At 36.7% G+C, this 26,328-nt stretch overlaps 1 protein-coding gene across 1 annotated transcript in view; it reads right to left on the bottom strand.

The window, feature by feature from the left end:
- The window catches only part of IL1RAPL1 (interleukin 1 receptor accessory protein like 1), a 757,712-nt gene that overhangs the window by 561,753 nt on the left and 169,631 nt on the right, over positions 1-26,328 (bottom strand). Inside the window, exons 3-4 of the mRNA XM_065916682.1 lie at positions 6,004-6,190; positions 1,896-2,049 (exon numbers count right to left, since the gene is read on the bottom strand). Coding sequence (XP_065772754.1) covers positions 1,896-2,049; positions 6,004-6,190 — 341 coding nt within the window. The remainder of the gene's footprint in view (positions 1-1,895; positions 2,050-6,003; positions 6,191-26,328) is intronic.

Raw genomic sequence — 26,328 nt, 5'->3', positions numbered from 1 at the left:
TTGAGCTATTTCAAATCCTAAAAGATGATGTAGTGAAAGTGCTTCACTCAATATGCCAGCAAATTTGGAAAACTCAACAGTGGCCACAGGACTGGAAAACGTCAGTTTTCATTTCAATTCCAAAGATGGGGAATACCAAAGAATGTTCAAACTATTTCACATTTGCGCTCATTTCACATGCTAGCAAAGTAATGCTCAAAATCCTTCAAGCTAGACTTCAGCAGTACATGAACCAAGAACTTCTAGATGTTCAATTGGGTGCAGCAAAGACACAAGAACCATACATCAAATTGCCAACATCCGTTGGATCACAGAGAAATCAAGGGAATTCCAGAAAAGCATTTACTTCTGCTTCGTTGACTATGCCAAAGCCTTTGACTGTGTGGATCACAACAAACTGGAAAATTCTTAAAGAGATGGGAATACTAGACCACCTTACCTGCCTCCTGAGAAACCTGTATGCAGGTCAAAAAGCAATAGTTAGTACCAGACATGGAACAACAGACTGGTTCCAAATTGGGAAAGGAGTATGTCAAGGCTGTATATTGTCACCATTTATTTAACTTATATGCAGAGTACATCATGAGAAATGCTGGGCTGGATGAATCAAAAGCTGGGATCAAGATTTCTGGGGGAAATACTGACAGCCACAGATATGCAGATGATACCACTCTAACAGGAGCAAGCAAAGAGGAACTAAAGAGCTTTCTTGATGAAGATGAAAAAGGAGAGTGAAAAAGTTGGTTTAAAACTCAACATTCAAAAAACTAAGATCACGGCATCCGGTCCCATTACTTCAGGGCAAACAGAAGGGGAAAGACTGGAAGCAATTGCAGATTTAATTTTCTTGGGCTTTAAAATCACTGTGGATGGTGACTGTTGCCATGAAATAAAAAAGATGCTTGCTCCTTGGAAGGAAAGCTATGCCAAACCTAGACAGCATATTAAAAAGCAGAGATATCACTATTTAAGAATCTCTCTTAATAAGATGAGAATAATGTCTTTAACTGACTGAAGCACTGATTTTTGATCCCCCCAATTTATCTGTTGGAGCCACTTTGAGAGAAGTACACAATAACATTAAATGAGGGATGAATACATTATTTAAGAATATATCATTTAAAATGACAAAAATTATGCATATTTGTGTGTAATTCTATATCTTGCTAATGGATTTCATACATATTAGCTTACCTCATTCAATTCTTGCAAAAATCCTATGGAATAAACAAGGCAAACTTTATCATCACCATTTTATACATGAGGAAATTGATATTCTGAAGGTTGTGGTGATTAAAATTATCACATGACTAGTGAGTTGTAGGTCTGTGATTACAGACTGTCCTGAATTTTGCTCTCATGCCCTTCTACCTTAATAACCACATACAGGAATGAGACCATGCAATGCATCTCACATAATTATTCAAACATTGCATGTGATATTTTGTTATATTCAAGTTCATGAGAACATGTGTCAAGTTCACAGAGTGATACATGAATAAAAAAGTAATTTTTCTAATTTGGAACAAGACAGGAAGATCGAGGTAAATTTCATATATTCCATTTCAACACTCTAGGAAATGTTTCTAAAAATGACACCACTACAAAATATAAGCATAATTTTCTGAAATTGTATACTCATTATTTCAAGGACTTTCAAAAGCTAACATTTCTATAATCCTCTAAGCCTATTTTCTTTAACCTTTCAAATGCATTTCAGGGCAATATGATTTGAAAACAAGAAGGAATAAATTTCACCTATAGGAATATATTTAGCATTTGGTTAAGTGGTTCTTTCACTGCAAAGATTTGAAAAAATCAATATGAAGCACAAAAGTAAAACTTAAAATGTTAGTTTCATTACTTGCAAGTGAAATACTGAAGACTGAACTTACCTGTAACAGTTAGCTCAGTAGTTCTTCTCACAACAAAGCCTCCATATTTTAACTCACATGTATAATTTCCAATGTCATCTTCTCTGACTTCTCTTATAAGCAGGGTATCTCTTTTGAATACTATACTTGGCCTCCATGTTTTTGTCCTACATTCCTACATGAAGAATATAAAATGTTTATAGTACATACAGTGACTTAAAAATAAAACATTTTAAATGACTAAACTAAAACTTCTAGAGTTATATTTTAAAAATGCTGAAGAGTTTGGAATTGATGCTAAAGATTTTCAAACCTTTTCCATATTTCCAGGAAACCAGGTTCTCAATTTAGAAAAAAGTATTTAAGATTCACTTTATTAATGCATAAGATTAGTGTCTCTAAATCAGATATATATGTGTTGATTTATTTGATATAATAAAAGTAACATTTATTAAGATTATTTTTGATATCACTTTTAGAAGAAAATATTTTACATTTGATTTTTATGAAATTAACTACCTTGATACTAATAACATAAAACATAAAATGAATTTTTTAGTGGAAAGTAGAAAAAAACTGGAGAAAAATACTTTAATTCAATATTTTAAATCTTTTAATGTCACATTTAAAAATAATTTGATCTTTTCATAGCATATATATTCTGCAATCCATGGAGGAAATGGCCATCATTTTTATGCAAGATCTTCATAGTTCCATAATACCAATTTTCATTGTTAATACCAAATTATGGTCTCTGATTTAAGTTTTGGATTTTTATGATGTTGGCTCAGGAGATTTCTGTTTTTGAGAAACAGAAGTCCATTTTCTCTAGCCAGATTAGAAATCAATGGAATGAAGATAAAATAGCTTTAAACCTTTTAACACTATCCAGAAGTCATATCTTTTTAAAAATTTATTGGCAAATCAAATCTATACAGACCATTGTTTTGATTATGTATCTCAATGTCTGTGTGTAATTGGCTATTTCAGTGCAAACTACACATTTAATATCCTCATATTAGTTGTATAAACTGTGAATTATGCACTAAATGTTTGCCATATATGTTCCCTTGACTGTGGAAAAATAATATGAAGACTTCTTTAAATTCCAGATATACTGCATCTTCACCCATCACTTCACTAGTTGTGATCTATCTAGCTTAAGGTCTCAGTGACTGGGGAGATGGTGGAAATATGACTAAAGGACCAATATGAGGCTAGTCATTTTAAAAACTGAGTGTAAGACTCTGTGTGGGGGATGTGTGTGTAGTTTCTAATATTTCAGCAAATTCTGAGCTACTATTTGCAAAAAAAATGAGAAAAAGTGCGTAACTCTCAAGATCAACTTCTTATGCGTGCAAGTGTGTGCTCAGTTGTGTCTGACTCTCTGCAACCCCATGGACTGTAGCCTGCCAGGCTCTTCTGCCCATGGAATTTTCCAGGCAAGACTACTGGAGTGAATTGCCATTTCCTGCTCCAGGATGAACTTCTTAGCAAACAACAAAGAAATTGCATATCTAGGAGTTGAATGTACACTGGAAAAAATACTTGTGATTGAAGACTTCGGGTCAAACCCTCCTAATATCCCTTCTTTTTGAGGAAATCATCAGGGCTTGCTTAGAATCTTCCTATGGAAAGCAAGCAAACTTCATAAAATCAGGGTTAGAAATAGTCATACAATTAAGACACATAAAATACATAGCTCATATGCATAGAAACAGAAAGAGTGGGGATAATTTTAAGGCTATTTAACATTGTTCAAGACAGAAATCCAGGGAAAAGTAAAACACTATGTCAACAGTTCCCCTGATGTTCTGAATCCTCCTTCACTGTTTATAATCAAGAATGAAAGTAAGTCATTCAGAGAAGGGCATTGCTAATATTGGAAAAACCCTTTAAAGATTACTAAAGATGTATCAGTTTTCATTTCAATCCCAAAGAAAGGCAACGCCAAAGAAAGCTCAAACTAGCGCACAATTGCACTCATCTCACAGGCTAGCAAAGTAATGCTGAAAATTCTCCAAGCCAGGCTTCAACAATACATGAACCATGAACTTCCAGATGTTCAAGCTGGTTTTAGAAAAGGCAGAGGAACCACAGATCAAATTGCCAACATCCGCCAGATCATCGAAAAAGCAAGAGCGTTCCAGAAAAACATCTATTTCTGCTTTAATGACTATGCCAAAGCCTTTAACTGTGTGGCTCACAATAAACTCTGGAAGATACTGAAAGAGATGGGAATACCAGACCACCTGACCTGCCTCTTGAGAAACCTGTATGCAGGTCAGGAAACAACAGTTAGAACTGAACATGGAACAACAGACTGGTTCCAAATAGGGAAAGGAGTACCTCAAGGTTGTATATTGTCACCCTGCTTATTTAACTTATATGCAGAGTGCATTATGAGAAACGCTGGGCTGGAAGAAGCACAAACTGGAATCAAGATTGCCGAGAGAAATATCAATAACCTCAGATATGCAGATGACATCACCCATATGGCAGACAGTGAAGAGGAAAGTGAAAAAGTTGGCTTAAAGCTCAACATTCAGAAAACTAAGATCATGGCATCTGGTCCCGTCACTTCATGGCAAATAGATAGAGAAGCAGTGGAAAGAGTGGCTGACTATTTTTGGGGGTTCCAAAATCACTGCAGATGGAGATTGCAGCCATGAAATTAAAAGACGCTTACTCCTTGGAAGGAAAGTTATGACCAACCTAGACAGCACATTAAAAAGCAGAGACATGACTTTGTCAACAAAGGTCCATCTAGTCAAGGCTATGATTTTTCCAGTGATCATGTATGGATGTGAGAGTTGGACTATAAAGAAAGCTGAGTGCCGAAGAATTGATGCTTTTGCACTGTGATGTTGGAGAAGACTCTTGAGAGTCCCTTGGACTGCAGGGAGATCCAACCAGTCCATCCTAAAGCAGATCAGTCCTGGGTATTCATTGGAAGGACTGGTGTTGAAGCTGAAACTCCAATACTTTGGTCACCTGATGCGAAGAGCTGATTCATTTGAAAAGACCCTGATGCTGGGAAAGATTGAGGGCAGGAGGAGAAGGGGATGACAGAGGATAAGATGGTTGGATGGCATCACTGACTCAATGGACATGAATTTGGGTGGACTCTGGGAGTTGTTGATGGACAGGGAGGCCTGGCGTGCTGCGGTTCATGGGGTCTCAAACAGTCGGACACAACTGAGCGACTGAACTGAACTGAACTGAAAGATGTATTTCCTGTTTCATTTCTAACAAGTCTGGAACTCAAAAGCTATCAGTCCTAAGGACTCACATTCTTTATACTGATATTTGTGAATCTAGTTATTAAAAGATCCAGCTTCCTACATTACTATTTCCAGTTAGTTGGACAAAACAAAGTTTATACTAGGAATCTTTAAACCATGGATAAAATATTCCAGACAAATGTTCACAGCTTGTATACTGTATTTTCTTGAGCATGTTCAATAACAAAACTATCTTTTATGACATAAATTAGTTAAAGAATATGTTCAAATCCTGAAGTTCACTCAATGATGTGACAGTAAGAACAGCATCTGATTATTCTGTTTAAGGTTAAATTTTGTTTTGGTTTTTGAAAAAAAAAAGTTAAAGTAGCACTTTTTAAATAATGTTATACATTTTCATCAGGTTTTCAAAAATATGTATACTTTTATATGAAAAGGATTAGAATATGCACAAAGGTACTTCCATTAAACAGAATATTTCAATAAAACTGGTATACAATTTTATCACAGAAGCAAGTCAATCCTTTCTCTGTTGTATGCAGATATTTTGGACTGCTTATACGAGTGCTTTGAAATGAATGCTTGACATATTTCAGTTCTTGAAATTATCAACACAGATTATAATAGAATTGAAATGATTATCAGCATAAATTATATGTAAACATTCACACAATAGCTTACTACAGTGGACTACCATATAAATATTGACTAGGATTTTCAAAATCACTGGTTTAAACACTTACAATGACCAGCACAACTTGCTATAGTATTTTATAAAGGCAGAACTGAACTACAGAACACCCATTAATTTTTTTTTATCCAACTTGCCCTATAAGATACACATGAATCTATTTATGAGCAATAAAATCATTCATATTCCATACCTTATACCACAGTATTTCAGGTTCTCTGCTTGGTAGTAAAAAGTCTTCTATGTCACGGCAGGCAATTTCCTTGCTTTTGCTAAGTTCAGCTTTATCAAAGTACTTCATCTTGGAATTGTAGCAGAGTCCAGTGTCATTTTCGCCTACTGTCAGTGAGATGGATACTTTCATACAGTAAGTGGAGTTTCTGTAACAAAGCAGAATAAATATGGTGACCTGGTGTGAACAAATAGCAACCGATGCCAAGGGAGTGCATTTACTTTAGTCAAAAAGGGAAAGAAGGATAAAAACTCTATTGATTAATTAATGTATGGTATCATGGCTTATTCCACAGGGCTCTATCTGTCGGCTAAACAACGCTTGGTTCTGTTAAACCATTTATGTATTTTTCATATGCTGGGAAGAAAGTTTTATAATATATACAGGTTTGGTTTGAAAAAATATTCAATAGAGATTTTTGTTATCTAGAAAAAGAAAAGTAATAAAATAAGATTTAGGTCAAGAAAGAAATCAAGTTTGGGTATCATTATGCTAAAATCAGTAAACTCACACTCAGCCATAAATACAAATGAAATGATGCCATTTACAGTGACATGGATGAACGTAGAGATTGTCCTAGTGGGTAACGTAAGTCAGACAAAGAAAGACAAATACCATATGGTATCACTTGTATGTGTAATCTAAAAAAATAATAATAAAATTTAACTTATTTACAAAACAGAAATAGAGTCACAGTTATAGAAAACAAGCTTATGGTTACCAAAGGGGGATAAATTGGGAGACTGGGATTAACATATTCACACTATTATATATAAAATAGATAACTAATGAGGACTTACCATAGAGCACAAGGAACTCTACTCAATACTCTGTACTGATCTTTATGGGAAAAGGATCTAAAAAAGAGTGGATATATGTGTATGTATAACTGATTCACTTTGCTATATAGCAGGAACTAAGACAACATTGTAACTCAACTATATTCCAATAAAAATTGTTGTTGTTAGTCACTTAGTCGTGTCTGACTCTTTGTGACCCCATGGACTGTAGGCCACCAGGCTCCTCTGTCCATGGGATTTTCCAGGCAAGAATACTGGAGTGGGCTGCCATTTCCTTCTCCAGGGGATCTTCCCCACCCGGGGATAGAATCCAGGTCTCCTCCTGCTTTGCAGTTGGGTTCTTTACTGCTGAGCCACAAGGGAATCAGGCATTCATTGGTCACCAGGGAAATAATTCACACTGCATGAGATACGGTTGCATACCCTCATGATAAAAAGAAACTACCACATACTGTTTGTAAGTTTGTGTTTACTCATCTATCACCCTAAGTTTTTCAGATAAAATGTTTTAAAGAAATACACTTTATATTTTAGTTTAATCACACTCTTCCCTGCTTTATCTACAAGGAACTTTATACTTTCATTTTGTTAGGTAGTTAGAATAGGAAAAAGGAGTCCAGAATGGTGGTGGTTAAAAGATAAGGAAGGGAAAAGCCCATGAAAATAAAACAAAGGAAGCTCTGAGAACCTGAGTGAGGACCTCAGGTAGAACAAACAGCACTCCTGGCTAGCCCAATTTACATAGGGCAGGCCCAGGAGGAGGAGAAAAAAAACATATAAAAAGAGGAACCAAAATTGGGCCAGAGGCCTCTCTTCTGTTCCTGTCTTTTGGGTCGGCATGCCCTTAAGGCATGCATGCCTCAAGGATGTATTTTCCTTAAATAAAAATTAATTAAAAATAAAATTGGTAAATCAAACAAAGAAATAGGAAAATGTAACTGATCTATTAAACATAATGAAAGGACAGGAATAAGGCTGCTCAAGTCACAAAGTACTTACTGGTTGTCTGCTAAGAGGGGATGTTTTCAATGACTACGGGCAGTAAACAGTCTTGGATAAAAGTATTGCTCAGTTACAATCTATCTTCACAGACTCATACCCACTTGGACTGCAGTCCAGGTTGTGAGACAGGAGAAACATACTGATATATTATGTAAGGACAACCCCATTCTGATAGACAAATTCTACAGAATCAACTGATTAAATCAGCACATCAATTTATTCTTTGCTAGATCCGAGATTAGGTTTATAATGGAATGCATGAGAATAGAAATTGTGTTCAGAGATCTCTTTGAAAAAGTCAGACCAAAGGAAGTTTTCTTGTAAATTGCACAATTTCTGTTTGCTAATTTAGCCTCTGGACAGTCAGTGAACACTGATAATGTGTCAGTCATTGTCCAGGCAGTGAGAATAAAGAGAAGAATTGGACATCAGACTTAAGGCTTTCTTAAGAGAACTCTTTTGGTAAGTGCTTGATGGCATATACATGTACATGGCCATCAAAGTTCGGGACTTGAGTCTTACTGTCATATTTACAACTTGAGGCAACTCACCAAGTACCTCTGAAACTCTCAAGTGGTGTGCAGAGACAACACTTTTCCAAGTATTGAATGTGATACTAAATGAAAACCTGTTTGGCCTGCCCTGGGCATTCAACCAGGAGAAGGTAATGGCTACCCACTCCAGTATTCTTGCTTGGAGAATTCCATGGACAGAGGTACCTGGCGGAAGTCCATGGGGTCACAAAGAGTTGAACACGACTGAGTGATTAACACACACACGGGTGCTCAGTGATGTTGATTCCTCTCTACTTTGCATTGACGTACATGGACCACAACCCCCAAGTCCTCCCCCTTATTCAGTCAAGATGCTTTGTTGTTTAAGCAGCAACTTGATTTAGATTCCTGCTTTTCTTTTTTCTCATGCTAATATGACACAATGAGAAGAACCAGAAAATAGCCAGATGTGTTGTGGTATAATAGAGAACATATTTGGTATTTTTCCTGGCACAGATCTGCTAAAACTCTTACAATTTCTTGAGTGATTTTTCCTGAGTATTATTCATAAGGGGTCCCTTTTGATCACATTTGGGTTTGTGCTAACAGCTGACTTTGAGTGGAACTCCTAGATAGACCAAGAGATCAGAGTTTGACCTTTCAGCCCCACCGACTGACAGGAAGGGGACAGGCATTGGAGACTGAGCTCTTTAAAAACTCTTAAAGCAAAAGGTTTGGTGAGCTTCAGCTTTGGTGAACAAGGGCAGTGCTGGTTGGTGGCAGGCCTGGAGAGCTCGTGCCAGCTCCGGGCCTCTTCCCTCACCCCTTGCCCTACACGCCTCTTTCATCTGGCTGTTCATTTGTATCTTTTGAAATACACTTTGCAATAAATCACCAATAGTAATAAACCTGACTTTCTGAGTTCTATGACCCATTCTAACAAATGACAGAATCTGAGGGCGTTCCACAAACCTCTGATTGACAGCTGATCAGTCAGAGGTGTAGGTAATTTGTGGACTTGCAACTGGCCTCTCCCAGGACTGAGCCCTTAACCTGTGAGATCTGCCACTAAGTCCAGGAAGATAGTGCCAGAACCGAACTGAATGGTAAGACATCCAGCTGGTTGAAGAATGATCTCATGTGGGCAAAACCCCACGCATCTGGTGTGAGAAGTGTTGAGAGTAAAGGAGCAAAACAGAGGTTACCATTACTGTTAGTTATTCAGCTTTATTTTGGGTAGCAGAGAAAACTTCCACAAAAAATCAGAATTTAGATTTCTCTAGCTTCATATAATATGTAGTCTACAAGTATAGCTACAATACTTAATACGTGAAACCATTAGCTGTTAAACAATCAGTAGCCTGAAAAACGTCCTCAGAGAAGGCGCTCAGGGATTTTTCTAGAATGGTGAGACATATTCCCTGTTCCAATCCCTCACAATCTAGAAATGATACACAAGTAAACAGTTGAACTTCAAAATGCTAAATACTACAAAGGTAGCAGGTACCACCACAGGAGTGCCAAAGAAAGAAATAAGAAGACTTGATAAATTGTCATATATGATTATCTTAAAGTATGAATAATTTAGAGTATTAGTAATTTTAAGAAAGGCTATTTCAAGAATACTATGCACAAAGGCTTAGAGCATGGACAACTTAGCATGCTTGAAGAAATGCAAATAATTTGGTGTGACTGAATTATAAGGTAGTGATAAAGAAGAGTAGGGATTGGAACTAGAGACATGTGCAGAAGCCAGGTTGAAAGTCCTGTAAAGTCACCATAAAGACTTTGGGCTTTATGCTGGGAAATAATGACATTTGGATTTTGGAAAGATTTTTCTGATTGTAGTGAGAAAAATGAATTGAACCGGACTGGAAGGAGGACTAAGTACAGTGAGACAAATTAGGAAGCAATTGTATTTACTCAGGAAAAAAAAATGGCAATTCCAATAAAGGCAATGTCCATTGAGATAAAAAGGAGGGATCATGTTTAAAATATATTTAAGATATAGAATCAATGTGATAGTGAGGGAGCAAAGGAAAGAGAGACATACTAGATGATAAAGAAGTATTCTCAGATGAGTATATGAAAGGTAGAGTCAATCTTTCAGCATGGAAGATATTGAAAAAGAAAAAGCTTTGAGAGCAGAGAAAGTGTGTTAAATTTTAGCTTGAGCTTCACACCCAAGAGGGAAAAAAATCCTCTTTGGGTCTGCCAGCAATATATATTGCTCATGCATTATTTATTACTTTCATTCCAGTACAGACTAAAGCATGCTCTTCTCAGGCTCCTTTTAAGATAATTCTTTTTAAGAAAAAATAATTTACTAAATTATTAAACTATTTTAGGATGCATTCAACTGTCTTAAAATATTTGAGGTTTAGAAACATACTGATATTTGTAGAACATGTTAGAATTCTTAAAGAACAGACTTTTCTAAGAAGTAAATCAGTGAATTCTAATTTTGAACCTTCCACATTAATCTTTTAAATTCAAGAGTCTTAGGTCTTCTTTCTCCTCAGACTTACATAGTTGTCGGTTTTCCCACATCTCCTTGTATCAAATACAAGGCCATTGGGTCAACAGTAAGATCACTAAAGCCCAACAGCAGAGGTTCGGATTCCAGCCCAATCACTCATTACTTTTGAAAATAGGGAAAGTTACTTCACTTTAGGCTTCCATTTCATCATCTATACAAGGAGGAAACAGTACTAAAAACCTCATAGGCTGCTGTGAGAATCAAGCATGTTAAAACATGGTCTTGTTATAAAGCCAGTGTGGGTCTCAGTCATGTCCAACTCTTTTCGACCCCATGGACTGCAGCCCGCCAGACTCCTCCGTCCATGGGATTTCCCAGGCAAGAATACTGGAGTGGGTAGCCATTCCCTTCTCCAGGGGATCTTCCTAACCCAGGGATCGAACCTGGGTCTTCTGCATTGCGGGCAGATTCTTTATGGTCTGAGCCACCAGGGAAGCCTTAAAATACAGTTTCAGGCTTTTAGTGAGTATTAGAGCTTATTATCAGTACTGGATTCTCTTTTCCTACTTTCTTTATATTTCTATTTTGCAGTAGGGCTAAACAGTGTTTGTTTAGAAGGTAGGTTAGATAGATAGTATCACCATGATGATGCCTTCAGTTCCTTGGTGTTTAATTAGTGTGAAGCACAAGAATGCAGATAAGTCCTTCTGTTGTCATCTGGGATATGTGGTTGGGCTAGACAAGAATGAGGAAAGTTCATACAAAATAAAACTCCTCACCTCAGTCACCCTGTCTTGCTCTATTATAAATGAAACTGAACCCTAATTTTCAGAAAGTGGCTCCAGATGAACACACTTAGAAATTCTTATTTTCCTGTCTTTTATTCCCTAGGTTTGTGAGGTGATTGCTAATTTACTACTGTCTGGTAATGTCTGAAATTCCAGACTCCCCAGGATAGCACTATTTTCAAATTACTTGCAATGTTTTAATACTTGTTTACTGTTTCTGTTCATCAGGAGGTGGTTTTAAAAGCTAAAAATAAAGCAGCATCCAATGAATGCTACAGTCCTATTTACTGAGAAGAGCTAAGAGGAAGCAAGCAACTTGTGACACATTAATAAACATACAACCCCCCGAGGGGAATGACACATTCTCAAAGAGTCCCATCCGTCATCATTAAATTTGTAGTATGACTGCTATGGCACTGTGGCTCACTGTAGTCAGGGAAATATGGTGGGATGGAGTAAATGGGAAAAGAGTGCTCAGCCAGGATGCACAGTAAAAATCATGAGCACATATCTACTCAGCTTCTATTGTTTTATCAGCTGCAGTCTGGGCAAAAATTAAATCATGACTGCTGGTTCCAATGTTTGTCAAATGGGTAGAGAGACAGGATATTATATGTATGTGGGCAAAATGGTTGTTCATAATTGAGAGTTAATACTCATGATTTTCAGTGAAGAAATATTGATGTGAAATTTTGTTAAAACCTACTTTGTTCTAGCAAGGGCAACCCTGCAGGAGACACCAGTGCACAAAACGTAGTGTACAAACAACACAGATAGAGTTACTTCTTTCAGCCTCCCAAGGTTACAGCAAAGGGACCCAAAAAAAGGGTCCCAAAAAAGGGACCAAAAATAAAGTAAGTCAATGATTTGTCTAAGTTCTACTAACTGGTGACAGAAATGGGATTGGAATTCATATCTCCTAACTTCTAATTCATTGGTCTCTTCTGTATACTATACTGAAGATAAGTAGTGCTGGGTTAGTGCACATAAATTATATATACATAATTTAAAACAAAAGAAAACTACCTACTCTTAGCCCCAATTTTATATTATTTTACATTCTAGAATAGATGCCTATGGGAGAAAGGCAGAAGGAACTTTAACTTGAGTTTCTTTGAAAAGTTAGGTCCTTAAAACTCCCAAACATCTCAAAAGGAATAAAAGGGGAGCAAGCAGCAGGAATTAAAGAAATATCACGGTTTCATCAACTTTTTCTACTATACACTTTCTACATGTATATACATACTTGTAAGAGGAACAGCTTTGGAAAGGACTGACTTAGGGCCATGTTTTATAAGGGAGAAAGAAAACTGGCCTAAATCCAGAGCAACTACTAGGGATTAACAAACATTTCTGGACATAATCAAGAAGTCAATCTCTGACACAGAAGATAGAATTAAAATACTTCCTGTAAGTACAGTTTCTGGAAGTCAGTACAGTGTACTGAAGTTCTCCACAGGTTCCTTAGCTGTGTGCTACTTTGAAACAGCCAAAGATTCTGAATTGGCATGCAAGGAAGCGACCAGAGGTTTTTAAATTTATCTTTCAAAGGATGACAGTATTACACAGCTACAGATTGAGCTGTGGAAATCTGGGTAGTGCAGGCAGGAGGTAAGAAAGAAAAATATACGTGGGAAGAGAAATTTTGTATAGTACCTGATTAGCTATAGAGTATAATAAAAGTCATGTTATTCCATACCTAAGGGTAGCACAGTTTCAATTATTCTATAATCACACCCCCTATGCATGATAATGCATGGTATTCAGTGTCTCTCTCCACTCCAACAGAATTACCAGCAACATGATTGTCAAATACGTCCTCTAACGGCGGCGCCACTAAACACTTGACCTGTATACTATGTTAATTTCCTGGTCCCTAGGGGAAATAACAACATTTCCAACATGTTTGGAAATCTCTTCCCACTTTATGAAGTGCAGAAAAAGATAGGGATTTGATTGATATTTTTTAAGGATTAAGTTGTTTTAGGCTTCTATGTTTTATATGGTTTAACAGTCTTCTTTCTCAAGTCATAATCTTTCGTACATATTTTTTTTTTGGTAAAAACAAAAGCAGAGTGTATTTTTGAAGTGCTACAAACATTTGGAGACTGAAAAATTGCACAGAGGGGTGGAAAATCTGAAAGTTCAGTTACTACAGAATGGAGTAGAACTCAACTGCTTCAAAGGTGGCTCCTTAAACTATAGATTCGACTGTAGTCTTTGACCACTCATTGTGAAAACAAATGTTGGGAATCAAAAATATCAGGGTTAGACTGAGGCAGGAACATCTTACAGTTTGTTAAGGCTTAAATATACATTGATAATTCATTTCTAATCTTAAAGCCTTCCAATTTTTCCATCTGTATTTTTTTTTCTATCAGTCCTTCCAGTGATGCGTGAAGCTATGCATGTGGCCCCTCTATCTCATCTTTCTCAGCACACTCTATGCTTACAGTGACTGAGGAGAAATGTGAAATTTGTTTGCATTAGGTTTTCTTTTCAGAAGAGCTCTGGAGAACCTATTGATTAAACTGTGGTTGAAATCAGCCCTTGTAAAAGGACAAGAGTAAGAACACGGAGCAATTGATAAGACCTAAAAGTACCAGCTTAGTACCTTCTTGTTTGAAATTCTTTTTTTCTAAATGTAACTGGTAAGTTGACCTTCATCTACAATCTTATGCTAACTATACATTTAAAACAATTATATCCCTCTTTTTCGATGGAAAGCAAATAATATAATCTTATCATTTTAATCTTTCTAGCCTGGTATTCCTGAAATATTAGACGTGAAGAGGGCTTGTATGAAATTCTAGTCTAGTATTTCTCCCCCTGAGTTATTACTGGGGCAGGAGAACTTTGAAACTTCATCACTATAGACCCCAAAGTCTCCCTCTAGACCTCTTCTGAAGAAAAAGAGACAGATTTAAAACAGACATACACACACACAAAACATGTCACCAAAGGAAACCGAGGCTCAGGAAGTATGCTCAGGGTCATGTAAATTTTACATTTCTTCAGAGAAGCTATGACTGACCTCCTCTATCACTATCCAGCTTATCTATGTTTATTTTCTTTATAATAATCACAATTTGTAATTACCTGTTTTCCCTTATTTTGCTGGCCTCTTCTGTTAATAGATATTCTTCTCGTAATAGGTAAATTAAGAGAGTTAGCTCTATGCTGGCTGAATTATTAAAGGCATATATTTTTCAAAATTCACACAAGATAATATTAACCATGTGCAAGTGTACAGTGAAGCATCATTTGGCACATTCATAATGTTGTCCAGCCATCACCTCTATCTTGTTCCAAGGCATTTTCATCACTCCAAAATGAAACTCAGAGCCATTAGTAATCACCCTCCATTTCTCCATCCCTCTGGCCCCCGACGGCCACTAATCAGATTTCTGTCCTTATGGATTTGCTTAGTTGGAATATTTCATATAAAATAAATCATACAACATGTGGACTTTTGTGTCTGAGACTTTTTCTTTCACTTAGCATCATGTGTTCAAGGTTCATTCACATTGTGATATGTATCTGTAACTCATTCCTTTTCTTTTTGGCTGAACAATAGCCTATTGTATGGATATATCATATTTAGTTTCCTGCTTCCATATTTTGATTATTAAAAATGGTACTGCTGTGAACATTCATCTACAGGTATTTGTTTGCATGTCTTCTTGGGATTCCCAGGTGGCGCAGTGGTAAAGAATCTGCCTGCCAATGCAGGAAACACAAGAGACTCAGATCCCATCCCTGGGTGGTGAAGATTTCCCTGGAGGATGACATGGTAACCCACTCCAGTATTCCTGCCTGGAAAAGTCCATGCACAGAGGAGACTGATGTGCTACAGTCCATGGGGTCACAAAGAGTTGGACCCGACTTAGCACATATCCATTACATATTTCTTGCAATACTTTTGCGTGCGTATCTAGGAGTGGAAATGTTGAGTCCTATGGTTATTCTATGCTTAAGTTTTAAATGATTTAGGGACTTAAAAAATCTCTTAAACTCTTTCTGCTTTTCTGAATACTCCAGTTTCTCCTGACATATGGGGAATAATACATTATAAGAATTTGTTCAGTGATGGCTGATTTAGAATAAGGACTTAAGAAGCCTAATGATATCCCTGAGTGTCTTGTACAGTGCCAGGCATATATTAGGCACTCTGAATAACATTTGTTAAATGAATGAATGAACTATTAGTTTATGGCTACAAAGTTCTGATTTACACTGCTTTTTGCTTAAGCCCTCTAAACAATCCTCACCTATATCCCAATATTCTTTTGGGTTGGCCAAAAAGTTCATTTGGGTTTTTCCATAAGCTGGTACAGAAAAAAGTGATCGAACTTTTTGCCAACCCAACACTTTTTACCACCTTTCTCTGTATGCTTCTTTGACATAGCACATGTCAAGAATGTGGATGTGCCATGAAAATGTCTCTTGCAAGCCAGGCAAAAATTACAACACAGCTGTAAAGATTTCCTGGCAATGAACCCTAACCTGGTTAATCTCCTCCCACCATGCCTACAACAGACCTTTTTAGCACAGTAGACTTCCTTGATTTGAAAGATAAGGGAAAGATGAGAGAAGGGGAGCATAAATGCTTGAGCCACATTTGGGTCAGTTGCAAATCACTTTTTTTCTCTCCAAGCATCACACAGGGAGGTTTTTCTAAAGTGACTCTAATAACTCTTGTACTATTAAATCTTGCTCCTAGACTGCTGTGGAAAAGAGGTGACTTAGGATTCACACACTCGGCTAATCCTGCACCCCACCCCTCATTTTATGATGAAAATTCCAGGGAAAATTTCAATAGAGTAAAACAAAATCTATACTGATCTTTAAAGAAGACAGAGAACTACCAGAGTCTGCTGAAATTTTACCCATGTATAAATAGATTTTTCAGAGTTAGCCTAATGTTTTGAAATTTAAAGCCATACTTTCCCCCTACTGTATGTAAACCAAATCTGGACAATGTTACCAAATAGTTGCTATAATCAGTGATTTTTTTCTACTAATACTTCTCTAAGTATTTTATGAATATAATAATGGTCATATGCTTTATTTATTTTCACTTTCCAGGTCAAAATTTCCTGACAATAGCTTGGCTTTCCTTGACTTCAAGATAAAAATACAAGTGATAAGTAAAATTAACTGTGAAAATGGTAGATAAACTTAATTATAATGGGCATTTATATCATATATTTAACTACATGTAAAACACAAAAACTGAATCTGTTCCATAAAATTGACAGGTGCATATTTCCAGACTCTGGAGACTGGTGTTATTTTGAAGACACAATGTTTATCAAAATGCACAGTCAAGAGTTTAATGTAAAGAGTGACTGTGAACTTAGCATATTTATAAAGTGGCTCAACTTCTACATACACAAAGAAGACAGAACAGTGTATCTATCTGGGAAAACTACTCCTCACTCAAGAAAGGTTTGAGGGAAATGGATATGGAACTAGAATTACTTTCTGAAGAAGGGACTGCAGGGACCTCCCTGAATTTACCTGTTCACAGCACCAACTTAGTGCTCCAATTTGAAGATAACAAGTGAGATCTTGCTTGCTTTTTCATCACTTTCTAATGTCACATTTTCAAGTGTTTTACTTCCTTTTCTCTTGTTATGGTTTGAGGAAGTTTCATTCTATGTAAATTTTGGTATATTACCTCTTAAACTTTTCACAGCAAAGGCAGGCCATTTCATAGAAACAAAACAAAACCATTAAGCCCAGTAGGAGACACTCAACATAATACAGGAATGAATACATTAACTATCATTTACTACAAGAGCTAATTAAATATCACTTATTGAACATTTAAAATTCATTCACTCAGTCAACATTTATTGAATGAAGACTATGTACTTGGTCCAACTGGGGATAAAGCAGTGAATAAACAAGTGTTTGGTCCTATGGCACTTATATTCTACTGAGAGAAAATGGTAGGGTAAAGAACATTGTAAAAAAAACTTTATGAAATACTAATTCACACCCATTAAGATATCTATTTTTTTTAAAGGAAAACAAGTTTGGCGAAGATATGGAGAAGTTGGAACGCTTGTGCATTGCTAGTGGGAATGGAAAATGGTACAGTTGTGTGGAAAACCAGTTTGGCAGTTCTTCAAAAAGTTAAACACAGCATTACCATATGATCCAGCAATTTCACTCCTAGTCATATACCTAAAAGAACTGAAAGCAGAGACATAAACAGATACTTGTACAATAATGTTCATAACAGCATTACTCATGATAGCCAAAAAGTGCAAATGTCCACCAAAAGATGAAGAAATAAGCAAAGCATGGTATAGACATACAGTAGGATCTTACTTGGACTTTAAAGGAATGAAATTCTGATACATGTTACAACATGGATGAAGCCTGAAAACATTATGTTAAGTGAAATAAATCAAGACACAAAAGGACAAATATCCTATGACTCCATTTACATAAGGTACACAGGATTGGCAAACTGCTAGAGATAAGGCTGGGGAGAGAGGAAGGAATGGGGGATTACTGTTTAATGGATACAGAGTTTCTATTTGGGATGATGAAAAATATCTAGAAATAGATAGTGGTGATGATTGAGCAACAACATGAATGTAATTAATGTCACTAAATTGTACAACTAACTATGGTCAAAATGGTAAATTATATGTTAAGTGCATTTTACCACAATAAAAATTTAAATTTTACACTTTGTATGGGAAAAATATGATATGTGAACTATATGTCAACAAAGCTATTATTTTTAAAAAATCTTTATATGCATTACCACATTTAATCTCCCTCTATATAATCTCATTTATCCCTTTCACTTCAAATACCACCTCTATGTTTTTGTCTCCGGTATGCATATCTCTAGCTCTGACCTCTATCTAAAATTTAGATTTACATGCCCGGTTGCTTATCATACTTAACTGAAATTAAAAAATTAGTTTAGATCTAATATGACTCATAAATAAATCCTTACTTCTACCCTCAAATCTGTTCTTACCCTAGTCTCCCCTCTATCACTGATAGACACAACATTTACCTAGTTGCTCAAGCAAAATAACTAGAAATCCCTTGAAATGTTAGTTTTATCCCAGTGGAACTAGTGTGATGCCAGTGTTGTTGCTGTTTAGTCACTAAGTCTTATCTGATTTTTTGCAACCCCATGGACTGTAGCCCACCAGGCTCCTCTGTCCATGGGATTCTCCAGGCAAGAATACTGGATGGGTTGCCATTTCCTTCTCCAGGGGACCTTTCCCACTCAGGGATTGAACCCGTGTTTCCTCAGATTCTTTACCACTGAGCCACCAGGTAAGCTTGTAATGCAAGTGAGGGGTGCCAATAACTCAAAAATTAAGGTCAATATTACCTCAATGCAATATTGAATAAAACGAAATTAATACAAAAAAAATCCATGGAAACAATGAAGGCTTATAATTCTTTAGTATGCCACTCTATATTATATTTATCCTGTCAATGATCACTAATTTATATTTTTCCTGACTTTATTTTTATTTTCTCTTCCACAAGAAAGTGAGTCTTATCCGTCTTGCTTACCACTTTGTCCCGTAAATACATTCCCCATGTCTCAGGCTCTCACGCCAACTGACTTCCAGGTTGGGTTTTTTTAAGAGAGGATGTGTTGTTTCAGCTTCTGGGTCTGATAACACCAATTCCTTCCTCTCTTCTTCTCTTCATATATAGGTGTGGTTGCTAATCCCTGGATTGCCTATGTCCCACCATTTCAGCACTTCTCACATATTTATAACCCATTTCCCACATTAAATTATCCCTACTGAACTGCTTATAATGAACTTGCTTTAACTGACTAGATCTTGGCTAATATAGTAGTTTAGGAAACAAATATATGAGTGTTTAATCTACATTACACATAAATTGCTAAAAATCACCCAGGAGGTAAAAGAAAGAGGTAAGCAAATTATATATTTGCAAGTATTACATATAACACCTCTAAACGTGGCCCATTTAATAAATAAGGGTGCTTTTGCATTTTCCTTTCTATGAGGAAATCCTTTCCTTTGTATATCTAAAACAAAGGGGCGGGGGACAGAATTAAACTGTGAGTTAATTTAATTTAAAAGCAGAATTAGATGTTTTTGAGAAGAGACTTTTTTACTCTGTATAATTTATGTACATTTCACAGTTGGTTTCTTTTCAATACTTTTTAGGCAATTTTAGTATTAATTCCAGTCAACTGCAATTTTTTACATTTTTCTGACCTGAAAGAAGAGCCATTAATCTGAATCACCTACAATTCCCTAAAAGAACAAATGGTTTAAATATCAGAAATCTAATAATGTTATTTGGTAAAAATAGGCCATTTTCAGGGAAAAGAAAATGAGCTAATGATTTATATTTCCTTATAAATATAAACATGGCTAAAATGTGACAACTATGGATTCTTGTCAACAAAGAAGGTAGGAATAACATACACTCAGGTTGGCAGAATGCAATGTCATGGAGTGATATTAGAGATACAATTAAAAGTGTTAAAAACAAAATATAAGTGGGTTGCATCTTTATCAAAATGTGGTAACAAATATTAAAGAAGAGGACATTTGCGAGGGCAGAGGAATCCACTAACAAGCTGTTGTGATCATGGATAAATAACTTGTCCTTCCCTGAACTTCAGTTAACTGATCATAAAATTGGGAGGATACTTAACCTCATAGAGTTGTTGTGAGAAGTAAATAACATCCTGATATAAAAACACTTTGTAATGAGCAAACCGTTACATAGTATGTCTTATTGCAGTTACCATTTTCTGCTCTGGAGGTTTAACCTCTTAGATTGTCAACCTTACTGTATCTCTTTGAATTTTCACACTGTAGGCCTAGTGGTGTTCCACATCCCCTTCATTATTCATAGTATTTTCGCCACTGATTAAACAGGGAATTTATATCAAGGTCTCCTCTTTTTAAAAGCTTAATCTCCTTTCCAGCAGTACTTCGTAAAAGAGATAAATCATATAGTTCTTTATATTTAATCTCCTTATCCTACTGCATATATAACCATCTTCCACTGCTGTTCTTCAGATTCAACTTTTCATTTTTATAGAAAGGCTCATTATGAACAGAACACCCTTTCCAGGAGTGAAGACTCATGCATTTTGAAACTCAGTTAAACTCATCTCATATCATTGCCAGAAAGAACTGCCGTTGATGGGAAGGCAACCCTAGATGCAGCAGCAGGGAGGGAAAGAAAGGAAGGAAGGAAGGAAGAAAACACCATGAATGAGGGCTTCTTCTTAGCTGTGCTCTGCTGGTTTTAGATGGATGAACCACCAAGGAGATTTTAGAACTGGATAGTTGAATATTTGCAGATGTCAACTTAGAACAGACATTTTGAAATTCAGTATTCAACAGTATGGGTTATATGAAAAACATTTATCCCAAGCCAGAGGAAAGATGGAGACTATGTAACAGTTACAGGAGACTATGCAACAGTATGCTGTCAAAATACATTTCTATCAATACTATAAGATTATTTCTCATGTTCTTCTTACAATGAAACTGTTATAAAGTACTAAAAATAGCTCTATTGTATACATGATTTCCAATCACAAAATCAGTTTTTTTCCTTAAAAGTCCATTATGATAATAGCACGAAAACAAAGGGAGAGAGAACTCTTATGGAGGGGAAGGATTCAACCATGTTATATTCAGCTTTATCAGGATGCAGGGTTTTCCCAAATAATTTCTCATACATACATGAAGAGTATCATAATGATTAACCAGATATCTTTTCCTTGAGTGCTTTCTCAAAGCTACAATCTATGCAACAGCATTGTAATCATTTCCACTCTCAAAACCCTTCTGTTCACTAGTCTATTAAATACAATGGTAATTGATCAACTTGGTGACTAATTTACAAAAGCTATTACATTACTTCTGGCTTCTTGTATTCTTTACTAACATGGATTTATTTGGAATCCAAATTGTACAAAGTATCATGGCGTAATTTGACTGTGCAGTTACTGGAGTTTTAATTTACCATTTATTATGTCAATAAAGTATAAAGCAAATGGCAACCCACTCCAGAATTCTTGCCTGGAAAATCCCATGGATGCAGGAGCCTGGTAGGCTACAGTCCCTGGGGTCGCAAAGAGTCAGACACAACTGAGCGACTTCACTTCACTTCACTTCACGTCAATAATGTATAAAGCACACAAGATGAACAAATTATTACTTTGAATTGTTAGCTTGTCATTTGTTGAATAAAAGTCTACAAGAAGGTTTACATCCTTTCCCCAAATTCCAAAATAGTATTATTGATAATATCATTATGCATGTAATATTTACTTGATCCACTGGTGCAATACTGAGATATTTTACAAAGAGATATTGCATGTTCATGTGCATGTGTGTGTACTCTATATCTACCTATGACTTACCTCTTTCCCTTCACTAATAAAAATCTTTTAGGAGTGTTAACTACTTTCCTCACTTTCTCAACCCAGGCTCATCTCTTTTCCTACCATCGTCTGAATTTTCTCCCCAATATTTCTCAGAAAATACTGTTACTAGGACTATCAGTAACCTGATTTTCAACTGTTATCTGGCTAGAGCATATTACAATTTAATTTTATTTATGTCTATTTATCTTGAGTTTTTATTATTTTCCTAGTTTTCCTTTTGTGTCTTGGTTCATTCTCTCATTTCCCCTTAAATACAGAATTTCCCTGGGCTTTTGTCCATGTTATTCATTTCCTCTTGAGTACTATAATGTTACTGAGTGATATTCAGGATGAAATATTGCTGCCCCCACTAATGGATGACATTTATGTGCTAGTGGTTTACAAGGTAATCGGGTAAATGCAGCACTTTTTTAAAAAAATTGAAAAGTCAATTTTTAATGAGTACATGCCAATGGTGAAAAAAATCCCCACTGATGAGCCCCAGATACCCTGAAGCCAATCCTCAGGGCAAATCCTATTACTAGGTTCTTTGTTATCCACAGGAATTGGACCAATTAACACCCTCAACAAAAATGTTTGAGAGTGCCAGTCTTCTCATACCATTAACTAACATGGGAAGCTATGAATTGCTTTCATCTCTGGTAATCTAATAGGTAAAAACATGGTCTTTTATTTATTTTTGTCTTAACTTGCAATTTTATTGTGAGGTTGAATATTTTTCATATACTTAAATAGCATTTGTATCCCTTTGTGAACTGTCATCTTGATTTTTTTTCCTACTGGATTAATGGTCTTATTTTTATTAATTTTTAGGAGATTTCTGAGGTCAAACCCTGAGATGGGAAACACTGAGATATGATTTGAGACCAGGTATATTAGAGTGCTGGTTACTGGGAAATCAGAAGAAAGGAGTACAGAAAAAGTATAGCACCAAAGGTGGTCATCCCTTCTTACGAAGAGTACGGTACCTTTAAGAGGAAACATGTCCTTCAAAGACTGAGGGGAAAAAGGAACTAACAGAAGATAAAGGACTCGAATGAATGAATGAAGACTGTGACTAAGAATCAGAAGAAATCAGACTTGTAAAAAATGTACAATTTTAAAAAAAAATGTACAATTTGTTGAAAAATATCACAACAACCAACATTAATAATAATAAAATCAATGTATCATAATGACAGAAAAAGAAGGTGACCTTAAATTACAAAATCAAAATAAGCCATGCAATCCCCTAACCTACCCACTTCAAAGTGTCTCCTATTGCTGGTTCAGGAGGAAAAAAAAAAGTAAACAATGAGAATTAATTCAGCAGATAAAACTACTGCAGAACACATATGCAAACATACACATCCACAGTTGCACAAAGCCGAGGAAAAATTTAACTTGACACTCCAACAGGAATCATATACTTAAATAAGCATTGCAGAATTGGAATCATAAACTTTTTTTTAAACTTTAAAGACAAAAAAACAAACAACATGAAATATGAAACAGGAGCTAATCAAACTTAGTAGAAACAGAATAAATAAAGACTGAATTACAAAGTACCTATGATAGGCATAATTTCTAAAATGGCAAGTGAAAGATGGCCTACTTGAATTCTCAGAACATGTGAAAATAATGAGTTAACACTCCTGTCATTATAGTACATTATATGGCACCATGACTTAAAATAGGGAGTATTACCCTGGATTATACACATGGTCCCTTAAAAGCATAGAATCTTCTTCAGATGGTGGCAGAAGAAGAAGTCAGAGGCGCATGAAGCAGAAAAAGTATTCAATATGTCATCACTGGCTTGAGGATGGAGGAAGGCACTTGCAAAGAATGTGATCAACTTTTAGGAACTGGGAGTGGCCCCTGACAGAAATCAGAAAAAAAAAAAAAAAGAAACCTTAATCCTAATCCTATAACCACAAGAATCTGAATTTGGCCAACTAGTTGAATGAGCTTACAGGTGGTTTCTTCCCCAGATCCTCCAGTTAAGAGCCTAGCACAGGCAAATCTGATTTTGGACTTATGAGACCCTGATGCTGAAGCTGAAACTCCAATACTTTAGCCACCTCATGCGAAGAGGTGACTCATTGGAAAAGACCCTGATGCTGGGAGAGATTGGGGGGAGGAGGAGAAGGGGACAACAGAGCATGAGATGGCTGGATGGCGTCACCGACTCGATGGACATGAGTTTGAGTGAACTCCGGGAGTTGGTGATGGACAGGGAGGCCTGGCGTGCTGCGATTCATGGGGTCGCAAAGAGTCGGACACAACTGAGCGACTGAACTGAACTGAACTGAACTGAACTGAAACTGAGACTGCTCTGTGTTCTGACTTGCAGAACTATGAGGAAACAAACAAACAAACAAAACAGGTGTGTTCATGGCATGAACCACCAAGTTCATGGCAATTTGTCACGGCAGTAATATGGAGTTCCCTAGGGAGAAGAGGTATAACCACAATTAACAAAGGGTCATCAAGGATACCCTAAAAGATCTAAAGGATAGAAAAGAAAGAAGGAAATAAAGTTTTAGAAAGAACATAATAGAAAAGGCAGGAAGAGATTATCCAATGTACTTATAACGGAAATCCTTAAAGGGGAAAAAAGCAAATCAAAGAAACAGAAGAAAGATTCCGACAATAATTCTAGATAACTTTGCTGAAATAAAAACTGTGAATTTGCATATTAAAAAAAGAATGACACTGCATCAGTTCCTAGAAAAATAAAAAGTGTTTTTTGCGATCACCTTGAAAAGCCGCACGGACTGGATACGGATGTCTGGCCCAACTCGCCAGTAGGAAGCACAGGCAGGAGAACCGGAAGTGCAGTTCAATAACCAGTCCATCGCCACCATGGAGGCCGGCAGACTGCAGAGGCTATTGAGGAGCACATCGGCGGACGGAAGTCCCTGTGTCCCTCACAATAACGACTTCCGGCTGCGCCTGAGGAGAGGTCGCAAAGGTGAGGCCAGGCCTAGCACAAAGGCCATAACCCCTATAGATATAAATATTTTCAGAAACTCACAAGAATTTTGTGTAGCACTTCCTTGGCGTACTAAACTTAGGCTGGTGGTCCCACTGTGAAGTTCGGGAGGGGTGGTTTGTAGACCTACATATTGATATTAAAGACGATTTTCACTAAGTTCGTCAGGGCACTTCCATTTTCTCTTCTTTTCGGACCCCGCTCTCTTACTACAATGGAACAATCTCTAGAGAGAGCTTTGGATCTTGCAGAATCTGTCATTGCAAGTGCCCAACAAAGACCTCCGAAAAGGAAAAACTCATCAAGTGGGGAGATGTCTCTTTATGAAAAACTTTATGACATTTATGTAGAAGAAAGTGAAAAAGAGCCTGAGGTTGCAGAGGAATTAAGAAGCAACGTGAACCTATTAGAGAAGCTCCTTAAGAGAGAATCGTTGCCCTGTTTGGTGGTCAACCTGTATCCAGGAAAGCAGGGCTATTCGCTCATGCTCAAGGGGGAAAATGGATCATTTATAGAGAGCATTCGACTGCATTATGAAGAAGGGGAATTGCTAGAATACTTAGATGCTCAAGAATTGCCTCCTGTTATGATGGATTTCCTGGAGAAGTCTCCGGTTAATGTCTTTCATCAGGGGTGTGTCATAGTGGAAATACGGGACTACAGGCAGTCCAGTGAAGGGGAGCCTCCGAGTTACCAAAGCAGACATATTCTCTTACGTCCCACCATGCAGACGTTAGCCTGCGATGTAGAGGCCATAGCCAGCGACAACCAGAACTGGACTGAGGAGGACAAACTTTTGCTTGAGAGCCAACTGATCTTAGCTACAGCCGAACCACTGTGTTTAGACCCTTCTGTATCAGTAGCTTGCACTGAAAACAGATTGCTCTATAACAGACAAAAACTGAACACTGTTCCCATGAAAAGGAATTTGAAGAGATTTTCTACAGCCTCTCTGAATCGGCAGCAGGACTTGTCTCCCTATACACTTCCTTCTGAGCTAACAGCCCAGACTTCTTTCACAAAAAGACAAGAAACTAAAAAAGATGAGCAGTATGACCTCAAAACTTTGCAAGCAGGCATGTGTGTAGATATGTGGAAAGAGAGACCCTGTGATTTGGCTGTGCCTTCTGAAGTGGATGTGGAGAAATATACTATGCCTTTCAAATATGATGACTTAGAACCAACAGTCTGGCCAACTTATGAGGTAGGAGAAGATTCTATATTTGGATATGAAGACAGCAGTCATTCCCAGGTAACAAAGCAGATACTCATGCATCCGTTTAATGATCCTCTTATCTCTGG

Source organism: Muntiacus reevesi, chromosome X (genome assembly GCF_963930625.1).
Source record: "Muntiacus reevesi chromosome X, mMunRee1.1, whole genome shotgun sequence".
Classification (NCBI taxonomy): domain Eukaryota; kingdom Metazoa; phylum Chordata; class Mammalia; order Artiodactyla; family Cervidae; genus Muntiacus; species Muntiacus reevesi.
The sequence above is the reverse complement of the archived record's forward strand: the minus strand, read 5'-3'. Positions and strand labels throughout refer to the sequence as shown.